This window comes from Bufo gargarizans, chromosome 4, assembly GCF_014858855.1.
Source record: "Bufo gargarizans isolate SCDJY-AF-19 chromosome 4, ASM1485885v1, whole genome shotgun sequence".
Classification (NCBI taxonomy): domain Eukaryota; kingdom Metazoa; phylum Chordata; class Amphibia; order Anura; family Bufonidae; genus Bufo; species Bufo gargarizans.
The window spans coordinates 271,924,504-271,936,354 of record NC_058083.1 but is presented as its reverse complement, the minus strand read 5'-3'; the positions used below and the strand labels follow the sequence as shown (position 1 = coordinate 271,936,354).

The following is an 11,851-nucleotide window of genomic DNA, read 5'->3' as shown; positions in this document are numbered from 1 at the left end:
GGAGCTCATATATGCTGCGGTTGCTATTGACAGCGGCATCTGAGGGGTTGAAGTTATCTGCTATCCTGGTGTCGGCACTGTGTGTGGAGCAGGGAGAGTGCATGAGCCTGCTCCATACACCTACACTGAATTAACAAGGTATAGTTACGTCATGGTACATGTAAGGGTTGAAGGGGTTTGGCACTTGGTATTTTATATTTCCTTACTGTATTATCTAATCTTTCCATCGTTTAAATTACTTTTCTTTCTAACCCCCTGCTTTGCTGCTAGTTTGTGGTTGCATCATCTTCTGTAGTGGCTGGGCTGGCCATGGTATCGTCATATGTCCTCCAGCGGAGGACTCATCACCCACCCATTTAGTAGTGTGCGCTCCCGGCTTTAATTTTACTGTGCCGACTCAGTATCATCCACCTGCTCCTGTCCCATTATTACAGATGTTTAGAGTGCATGTGATTGACTATGAGTAAAGGAGATCATGGGGGGCCTCCCATCAAAAGTTTCCTGGAGGGAGATTCAAATTCCAGGTCTGTCAGATAGATATAATTTTTTTTTTTTCTATAAACTATTACCAGTAACCTACAAACATTTTCACATTCACACAGCACGAGGACCTGTGCTTTCAAGTGGCAGGGTTAAATTACAGTTCTAGTCTGGCCCTGTGTCATACACTATGGGGGTTGTTTATCAAACTTGTGTAAAGTAGAACTTAGATTGGTTGCTATAGGCAACTGAGTCCAACTTTTCATTTTGGACAGCTCCTTTGGAGGAGGAAAAATATATGGCTTGACTTTACCCACGGTTTATTCACATAATGATGTACAGTACTGAGTGCTGTACTTCCTGCTCCTGTTTTTTTTTTTTTGGTACTATTTTTGTGAAGGTAGTCCAAAATAGGTTAGCACAAATCTACTTCAAAATTCAGAGGGATGTCCTAGTTTTATATATATATATTTATATTTCTGGTCTTATGAATTTCCACCACCCAATACAATAAGTGGTTGGCCACTGCCTTGAATGTTCTGCATTCCTCTTAAGAGATTTTCCAGTTTTAATAATTACATCTTTGAGAAGGACGTTGAACAAGTCCCTAGCATAAATAATTTTGCTTGCAGACCTTTTACTATATCCATACAGTACCATCTCTAAAGAATACAAAATAGTATGGTCCATTTTAGTCCTATAAAATGCAGCCATAGTAGAGAACGTTAGGACTGAACATGGTGACAGTCGTGTGACCCAGCTAATTGCTCAGGAATCTAACAGGTAATAAATAGAGCACTGAGGAGCAGAAGGATCCAGAGTACTACTACCTGCAGAAGCATCTCATCGTGTCTGTGTAGAAACAGATGTGTCGTTAGTTTTCTTTAACACTAAACTCTATTGACAACATCACCTAGAGACAGGTAGCCATGTAAAAAGTTGGATAAACACCATTACATACAATACATTCAGTTTAAGTTTATTGACAGTTTTCAAAGATATTCAAGTTAACATCCACCCCAGGTCAGCCTTGCCACATGGTCAGTCTTCTGCTTTGTAGGCTTTACAAATCCAAGGAGCTCCAGCTCAGAAACCGCTCTGATGAAACGAGCGCTGAGAAGCTGGTTAAGGATGTTCTGAATGGTGAAACAGTGGATTGTGAATTAGAAAAGAAGAAATGGTTTCAGTTGATAAAAACATCTACGATTTTACATACAACATCACCAAGTTATGGGTTTCTGATTATAGGGAACACTATTGGGACACTGACATTTTTCTCCTCATGCCTGGTAATGCTTTTACCTCAGAGTTAGCTTTGGCGTTAATTAAGACAATAAAAGGTACTCTTGCAATAAATCTGCATTATAAAATGCCGTCATTTACATGTTACACACAATGGGCAATGCACACGGGGAATTTATTAAGGCTGCCATTTCTTGTGTCAGTTTTAAAGATTAAAATTTTACTTGAAGACCTTTACTATATCCATGCATTTACCTCTACCTAAAGAAAAAAAAAATGCTACAGTCCATTTAGTCCTGTAAAATGCATCCATAGGAGAGTTGGATAGGACTAAACATGGCCTTAGTCATGTGCCCCTCACAAGTATGAGGTGACCTGGCTTTCAGTTAACTGCCCAGATATCTAACAGGTGAATAGTTGTGCACGGAGGAGCAGAACGTATACACTATATACAGTACTACTTCCTGCAGCACCTTATGTTTGTCAGTGTAGAAGCAGATCTGTGTGTGTTTTTTATACTAAACTTTATTAACATGACAACATCACTTATAGACAGGCAGCCATTTTAGAAATTACTACAGACTGGCACACAATGATGTAGTTACTGTAATAACCACAATAAAAATCATTATTCCACCACTAGTCCTATTATCACATGAATGTGTCAGGTGTGCTGACCCAGCACATGTATATCATATAACTCTGCTTACTGAATGTCAGGGCGTAAGAGGTGTCACACGACTGATGCCATTTTTCAGTTAGGCCATGGATGCATTAAATAGGACTGATACATGGGCTATACCATTTATATAAGAAAGTTATATAGTAGAATTTTAAATACATGTATATTAGAAAATGGTATGATTTCCTATTATATATAAAAAAATAAAATTTAAACATAAAAAACAGAATACCCCTTTTAATATACTGGTTTAAGATTTAGTAAATTGCACTCCTCATGATAATAGTCTCGGGCACCCCAATAGAGACTTGGGCCATTCATTTTTATGGACCTGAAACTTTGCATACTACTTTTTATAGGATTTTAGATTACTTGAGATGAGTCATGAGGTTGTCATTCAGTTTAGTGCAAACAAAAGTTCTACATGATACCCATCATACCACAGCTTTCTGAAGGAGGTGAGAAGAAAATTGGACTTGTGGAATTATGCCCTGCTGATTTCTGTAATTCATACAAAGGTGCAGAACAAGTAAGGCTACTTTCACATTTGCGTTCGGGGCTCCGCTTGCGAGTTCTGTTTGAAGGCTCTCACAAGCGGCCCCGAACACATCCGTCCAGCCCTAATGCATTCTGAGTGGATGCGGATCCGCTCAGAATGCATCAGTCTGGCTGCGTTTGGGCTCCGCTCAGCAGGCGGACACCTGAACGCCTGGCCGTGTGGAGGCAAACGGATCCGTCCAGACTTACAATGTAAGTCAATGGGGGCGGATCCGTTTGAATTTGACACAATATGGCTCAATTTTCAAACGGATCAGTCCCTATTGACTTTCAATGTAAAGTCTGGACGGATCCGTCTGAAGCTACTTTCACACTTAGAATTTTTTTTACAATATAATGCAGACGGCTCCGTTCTGACCGGGTCCATCGTCTGCATTATATGAGCGGATCCGCTCTGAACGCAAATGTGAACGTAGCCTAATGTAGGATCCACAACAGTATTGCAGAGTAAAGTTTTAGTGTAAATGTGCAAACCCTATTCTACTCCTACCCACACAGCAATGTAAAACTACAGCACCAGTATAATTCATGTAGTACTGCACCTAATAGACCTCTCGGGAGGTGACACACTGCATTAAAAAGAGAAGTCTCATTTTCTAGAAATTAGGATCCACTGGGCTCAATGGGATAAGAAGAATGTCCTCTGTTCAATAGACTTGGAACTGATAGATATCAGCAGTACATTTTTGGCTCTTCCTCAATTTTGCATGACTTTAGGTAATGTTTCTTTCATTCACATCTACCCATTACCATATATATTCAGAAATGAGCGTGTCCAAGTGGGCCACGTTCTGTGCACAGGACATACAGTACCCCCGCATGTGCAGCATTTCTAAATGTTCAGCTGTCACTTGCACATTCTCTCCACTTTACACAGACAAATTAAAAGGATACTGAGTCATATCATCCACTTGCTTCAGGGAATCCGAATCTCTGTCCTCATCAGCGTTAACAACTGTTGCAAATGCCTACACAATAAGACAATACGCAAGAGAACGGATCATAAGTCAACCAGCTTCCAATCTGAACAGGTCATAAAACCTCATATCCTTTTTTTTATTACCTTTGCCACACAATAGATTGTATCAGCAAAAAGTGGGACTCTAATGTAGCCCTGTTCATTGGTAAAACCTTACTTCTGACTTTATTTTGGGGCCCCGTGACAGGCACCCATTATATTACTGCTAATCCCAGGTTCCCATGCAGCAGCAGGGACTATATACCGGGTGGTGATGTACATACCTCTAACCAGTCATAGAGGTTAATGAGTCTTCCACATTCCAGATGCAGCTTGTATGCAATGCATATATCAGGAGCTGCACTGGACAAGGTTCCATCATTTTCCAAGGACTAAATGAAAAGAAGAGAGCAATGTTTTACTGCTGAATATAACATTTCAGGTACAATGACCATCACTAAGCCAAGATATTCCAAGCCATTGGTTCCCAAACTTTTCACAGCAAGTACCTCCTAGTGACAAGAAGTACGGGTGAGTGGGTGGGCGCGCAACTTTCACTGTACAGTCTGAACGGCAAAACCTGTTGCCCTGCCTTCAACGTCTACAAATATATTAACTCTGCAAAGTATGAGGTGCAGGTAAAGTTGGTATATCTGTTCAAGTTGCGGGTGGTGGCACAGGTTTCTTAGGGTTCGGGTTCAGAGGTGGGTAGAGTATGATCCACATACTATCCCTACCACTGTATCCCAACTCTGAGAAACCCCTCGATGGCAACATGAAGGCCAAAAATGGTGGGAGGGGAGCAGAGAGAGGGAGGGCAGGCTTCAACTCCAAAGCTGCAGTACCCTGTCAACCAGCTGCAGACCAGCAGCTAGTGCAAAGCCAGTTCTTCTCTCTTTCTTGGTGGTTGCGGCGTATAACCCCTTTGGTATGAATACCACTCTTCTAAACCATTCTACTGAATAGAGATGGCACAGGACTTGCTACCTTTAAATAGGTTGAAGGGTTGTTCAGAGCTGTGTGCAGGGCAATACGAGGCACGGCATTCAGGTGTTTGCGGAGGATGGTAGCAGAACTAAAATACACAACTTCATACAGCGGCTGCTCTTCCGGAGGGGTTAAGTAATCTCTGAAACAGGAAGTTAATCTTGGTTATTAGCAAATGTGGAGGGCGATTTTGCTCATCATATAGGTTTATATAAAAAAGTGAAGAAGTTTTGAGAGAAGCACAATACGGCTTTGCTAGCTGCAAGGCACATACATTGCAGTCATGACAGCACTTTTAGGCCTGGTCTACACTGCGACTTTTTGTAGCATGACTGACTGATTTTAACTATTGAACTACAGCTGCAGTCCAAATGCAGGCACTCAACTAAATCAATCAGTTATGTTACAAAAGTCGCAAGGGAACCTGTCGTCACAATTGTGGACTATTATCTGTAGTAAAACATGAGTAATTTAAGGAGTCCAGATCTGCATTTTTTTATCTTCCTGGTGACAGCGCTCAAACCTGCATTAAGGAACGCAGTCTGCGCTGCTGTGGCTTGCCGACACAATGGAGAGGACTCGTGTGCTCGTGCACAGCAGTCCTGACAATGTATTGCAGTGCAGCTTTAAACCCAGACAGTGAGGGAATGGGGGCAGTAGGAAAATAAAAGACAGCAATCTGGACTCATCTGCAGCACTAGTTCTATGTTACAGCAGATAACAGTCCAAGTTCGTGATGACAGATTCCCTTTAAATCTTCCACCAAGAATGAAACATTTTCATCCTTCACAGTCTGCCAACTGTAATCATTTAGGCTCCATCCTTCGCCGGGTATTAGAAATGCTCTTATAGTTACTGCATAATACATACACTTACTTTATTGTAATACTCTAAGCAGCATCATTTGAGCCGACCTCTGAGCTAGATACTCTTTATGGGGCTGTCTATTAAAGGGGTTCTCCAGGATATACCGGTACTGATTACCTATCCTCAGGAGAGAGGGGAGAAAGAATGCTGCTAGAGGGAGAAAATGGCATTTTCTCTGATGAAATAAATTACAAAGTTCCTTTTATTTAACTGTACTACTGAAGTATGAAAAGTTTGTTGAAATGACAGTGATCATTTAAAGAGGACCTGCCACATCTGTCTTAGTAACTGCGTGCACTCCCCATGTAATAACAATTCTGGAGCATCTATTCTCATGACTCTGTACTGTGCTATTCCTGCTAGAAGTTTGCAAATAAATTACCAGCAGTCTGCAGGAAAGGTACTGCTGAGTGTCACCAGTTGCTGCACAGTGCTGCTGGTGTCAGGCTGTGTAAGGACACTCCCCCAACGGTAACACCCATTTGTATCTTTACTGCAAACTGCTGACAATTCACTCAAACGTCTACCAGGAATAATAAAGGAATGGCACAAGTGAGTCATAATAATAGATGCTCCACAATCGTTACATGCAAAATGCAAGGAGTTACTAAGACAGACATGTCAGGAGAGGACCTCTTTAAGAAGTTTGTAATGGGAGAAGAAATGTGTGGGATTTGTAAACTGTCATCCCAAATATCAGTGCCATTCTACTAAATGGGTTTCTGACTACTTTGTGTATTAGGCTGAGTTCAGACCTGAGCGTTCGGGATGGAGCGGGCGATTTTATGCGCGTTTACAATCGCGGCTCCGGAACAAGCAAACGCACATTGTTGCGCGTTCCCGGAAGTCTATGTACGGGAACGCACGACAAAACGCCCCAAAGAAGCTCCTGTACTTCTTGGGGCGTCGGGCGTTTTACAGCGCGATTGTACGCGCTGAAAAACGCTCAGGTCTGAACCCAGCCTTAAGGAATCACAGTAAAAGTAATTTCCAAACAATATGTGAAATACATGTATACAGCCTCTAAAGGCCCTATTAGACTGCATGATTTTGGGCCAATCATCGGGGATCCGAACATTTGTTCCAGATAATTGGCCTGTATAAATAAGCAGATGATCAACTGTTGACCGTTCAAGTTCATCGGCTCATTGGCATCTTTAATGAGGATGAAAGATGCCGATAACTGATAGCACATCTCCCAGTGTAATCAGGGATGTATACCGATCATCTATAGAAGAGAATGAGGGAACGATTTGCTGTAGCAATTTTTCATCTCTCATTCAAAGTTATCATCGGCCTAGGCCGATGCCAATGAGCGCCGATGGATGATTATCATCCATGGCACTCTGATTGGGCACTGTAATGCCACCCAAAATAGTAATCAATGCACCAATCAAAGCAGATATCTCCTTTAATACATAGACAGGCAAGGATGTTGCTGCCCTCTTCTTACAGTGCTGGTGCCCTACAGCCGTAACTGGGACAACATTTTGCCAGCATGCATATTAGATCTATGGGATTAAGCTGTGCAAGGTTTATTGTACAACTTCTTTGGGCAGTACCCAAGGTTTAAAAAAAAAATTAAGCATTCTTTCAGACAGAAATGTACTAAGCCAGGCTAAGAAGCACACTGCATGGCACACACCTAACAAGGCCATCAAGGAAATCCACCACCTCAAGGCGAAGGGATTCAAATCTACTGTGTTTCTTTGTTCTTCTAGTTTCCTTCATTTCTAGTAGTGTCTAGAGAGAGAGACAAAAGGAAAACATCAAATGAGATACGGCCTGTCTAAATAAATATCGTATGTCCTAACATCAGGTTCCAATCAGATGTTTTCCTGACCCACCGGTGAACCCAGATGGACCATCTGCATGGCTTTAAATGTGATCAAGTATCAGATCACCAGAGGGGAAAACACTATAGTGGAGAGTTATGTTAGCTGCAATTTGTGAATGGGAATGTTGTCTTATCTGCTACATTATGTATCCTGGAAGGCACAAGAAATATACCGCATGGCTCTTCTCATGTTCTAAAGTCTACAAGTGTGGGGAGACTGTCGGGCATACACCAACTCATTATACTGCATCTGCAGGCATTTCAGGGGAAATCAAAGTGAAAATCAGATGTGTATCTTTTTTATTAAATTTAAATTATGCCAAATAAGCTTTTTGGCTATAAATACAGAGTTTTGATGATTTGATTATGTAAAAAGTTGTTTGTATGCTGCCAAAATAGAGACGGCTTCCCCCATCCACACTGACTGATCATATCATATAACCCAGTAGATGTGGTCACTTTACCCCAAAATGCATAGGACATTTGTTACTTTATTTTTTTCCGTTAAAAGCAACATTTCAATAGCCGAAACTGGATCTGTCTATTCTTTGACCAGGCAAAGCAACAAGGGATTTAATATTTTACGCTAATCAGGAAGCGGATGAGTAATGACAAACGCTCCCCCTCTGCTATGTAAGGATTTTCCAAAATCGGATTAATGTTGTGTTCCCTGGAGGTAAAAATGGTAACATTTTAGATTAGTGCTGACAGTTATCTGTTCCAAGCAAACAACTGCAAGAATGGCCACTGAATCCTGACTGCAGCTTACATCAGTCTATAGTCTGCTGTCCTCCGTCTACACAAAGGTGCAAAATTAAAGCACACTTATCACACTGAGCATGCACTCCTATCAGCAGCCATGTTACAGAGCAGGAGCAGGTGGCGGTCCGACTAAGTGACTCACCATCTTCCCTTGCACCAGTGTGTATACAGAGACAGCTGTCAATCACAGAGTAGGACCCCCCACTCGACTCCTAAGTCCAAAACAAGCAGAAGCTGAAAAGAATAAAATCCAATTTTGCCATCGTATACAAGCTGATACTAGTACAGCAACACTAAAGGTACCTTTACACGAGTAGATGATTGGTATGATGAATGAGTCTTGATGTATTGAACCTTTCAACAATGACCCGTCAATTATTGTTCCGAAAATTGTAATTTCGATGGCATATTCCATCGTTGGTAAAGCAGACAGTTACATTTACACAAAGCGATTACTTGAGTGGCGTGCTTACACACCCACAGTGTAATCATCTGTAATCGTGCGTGCAGTGAATGATTCCCGTTTACACGTATGAAATTGTTAATGTCCAGCGATGATTTTTGTGCCCACACAGACGATCGAACCAACGAAAAATCTACCAATTATTGGTTGTCGCTCAATCGTCCATTCCTTTTAGGCCTCATGCACACGACCGTTGTTTGGGTCTGGAAAAGATGCGGACAGCACTCCGTGTGCTGTCCGCATCCGTGGCTCCGTTCCGCGGCCCCGCAAAAAAAATACATGTCCTATTCTTTTCCGCGCTTTGCGGACAAGAATAGGCATTTATATTGCCGGCGCCCGTTCCACAAATTGCGGAAGGCAACACAAGAGGCTTCCGTTTTTTGCGGATCGAAAAAAAAACAACACGGCCGTGTGCATGAGGCCTTACACTGCTCAATAATCTTGTGGTTTCACTCAATTTAACAATAATTTGCACAATAATCACCTTGTGTAAAGGTACCCCCGGCATCCTACTCCATATCTGTGCCACAATTTTTTCACCCCCCTTCCTACGTCCATGATTGGATGTTACAGATTGGTCAGGAGAAGCACAACTTACGAAGACGAGTGAGTAACATAAGCTGTAATGTTAGGGCATATGCCATTATATTCAGAAAATGGTCAGCCACAATAGAGTAGAACAGCTAATGTATTACATACTTTCTGAAGCTGGTACAGGTCAGTCTTTTTCTGCAGCCCTTTTTGTGTGGAACTCTCCTCATTGTCTACATTTTCCAAATTATCTCCTGAAAAGAATAAATGAAAATTAGAAACGTACTTTTTTTTACTGCAAACCCTGGATATTTTTTATATGGTGATCTACATCTGATCCGATTCATATGGTGTACTTTTCAGTGCTTACTGACCGCACCTCTACCTACATTTGTCCAGGCTTTTAATATTGATGACCTATCCAGATTGGCACCCCTGCCAATCAGCTGTATGAGGAGACGGCGCACACAGCGCCATCTCCCTGCTCTCTTCTTGTCTTTGCCATAGACAGCAGCAGCTGACAGGAAGAGACAAGGAAGATGGCACCTCATACAGCTGACAGGAAGATGGCACCTCATACAGCTGATTGGCGGGGTGCTGGGTGTCAGACCTTTGCTGGCTTGATTAATTTTTCCATCACATTATACATTGCTCATTTCCAGGGGTTTCAACCACCCTGCAATCCAACAGCGGTGCCCGTACTTACACACTAGAAAAAGGCACCAGCCTATGTGGGCTCCCGTGTTCCGGACAAAGAGGCCAGTGCTTTTTCCTATAGTGTGCAAGCACGGCCACTGCTGCTGGATTGCAGGGTGGCCGTAACCATGGATACGAGCAGTGTATAATGTGATGGAAAAATGAATCCAGCCAGCAAAGGAGGCAATCTGTCTGCCTAAAGGTGCCGCAGATCACCCACTGAACGAGCAAAACACTGGTTTATCGTGTGAAATGATCAGAGGTGTGGACAACTCCATCACTGTTCCCGGGCAGCAGATCGTGGTGGTTAAACAGCACTCTGCTGCCCAGGAACAATATTTAGTGTGGGGACAAGCGATAGCAGCAGCCATTGCTCGTCCTTATACTGTGGAGATGATCGCTGCTTGTAAATGCTGCTCTTCACCTCCACTTAAAGAGCAGCCAACTATCTTGAAGAAACGCTTTCTTCACGATAATCGGCTGCTCCTTGCAGCATCTCAATGCACCTTAAAAAAAAAAAACTTTGGATGCCGTTCTGTCAACATAGCTATTTCAGAAGTTGATTTAGAAACTACTACAAAGGGCAATGGATTTTAAGGAGACAAATAGGTGTTTGAGAGTTAAGGTGGGTTTACACGGCCCGACAAGCAGCTGATTATTGGGAAGGAAGCTTTTTCTTCCCGACAACTGGCTGTTCGTTCAGTGGAGGTGAAGTGTTGCATTTACATGCAGCGATCACCTCCACGGCATGAGAACGAGGGATCGCTACTGCAATCACTTACAGTTGCATGGTTTCTGATGCTCAGGAATGATCATTTATGTGCCTGCACGAACAACTATTTAACCTGATGAATTGGTTGCATCATTAGAACATTCTTCCCCAATAATCTGTCCGACAATCGGGCCCAGTAAACACGCTATTAATCACTAGTCTTTAGCTCTTGACCTAATTATAGAGACGACAGGAAGACAAACTATGAGATTAATGGAGTGCAGGCCACCCATGAGCGAGTCGTGCTTCATGTACAGTAAATCATACAGGCATAGCAGATTGCATAGGCAAAGTTGGGCATGTACGTACATAAATTACTCTCTCTCAAGGACACTACAGTATATGCAGCTACCTTCTTCCAGCAGAAAACATTCAGATAACCAGGAAGGAAATTATAGTAACATAACATATTTACCTTCAAGACACTGGAATTGAGCTAAAAGTTCCTTCAATTTTTTCAATGCACTGTCAAGCTGTCTTCCAGAATATGGATTCAAAACCTCCAAACACTTCTGAAGCGTGGCCACCAGTTCATCCTTGGCCAGCATCCTGCAATGAAAAGAAAACACCATCAGCAAAGAATAAAAGAGACAGAAGCTTTAAATATCGGCACTGATATCCTGTAGCGAGTTTCCTTTGTAGCTAATTACTAGGAAGGCCTTATGTACGCCATCATTCTGGAGGTAACACTGACGGATCTCCATGCTTCTCTCTAGACTTGGGTTGTTACCAGTTAACGCATTTCGTGCCTAAGAGGGCAAGGTGGCCTCTAGTCCCCAACATAAAAATTAAATAGGCATATGTTTTCTAGTGCCGTAAACATTGCTACAAGTTGCACCATTTTATTCAAAGTTGTATGATGCAAACCGTCACATTGCACAAGTAACTACGTACTCGGTACACAAATGAGATCAGCATCAAGTGCTTCCAATAAGGGCATTTCAGGATAAATGAGTGCAGGTATTTAGATTTCGCACATCAAGTGTTTGGCAACACAGAGAAACAGGAAATTGCAA

At 42.2% G+C, this 11,851-nt stretch overlaps 1 protein-coding gene across 4 annotated transcripts in view; it reads right to left on the bottom strand.

The window, feature by feature from the left end:
- Window positions 1-1,449: 1,449 nt before the first annotated feature.
- Window positions 1,450-11,851, bottom strand: part of ORC3 (origin recognition complex subunit 3) — a 57,659-nt gene continuing 47,257 nt past the window's right edge. For all 4 annotated transcript variants that reach the window (XM_044292478.1, XM_044292480.1, XM_044292479.1 and 1 more), the window contains 7 exons: window positions 11,251-11,384; window positions 9,536-9,621; window positions 7,420-7,517; window positions 4,908-5,049; window positions 4,205-4,312; window positions 3,857-3,930; window positions 1,450-1,593 (listed from right to left, as the gene is read on the bottom strand). In XM_044292478.1, coding sequence (XP_044148413.1) covers window positions 1,488-1,593; window positions 3,857-3,930; window positions 4,205-4,312; window positions 4,908-5,049; window positions 7,420-7,517; window positions 9,536-9,621; window positions 11,251-11,384 — 748 coding nt within the window. In that variant the 3' untranslated portion in view covers window positions 1,450-1,487. The remainder of the gene's footprint in view (window positions 1,594-3,856; window positions 3,931-4,204; window positions 4,313-4,907; window positions 5,050-7,419; window positions 7,518-9,535; window positions 9,622-11,250; window positions 11,385-11,851) is intronic.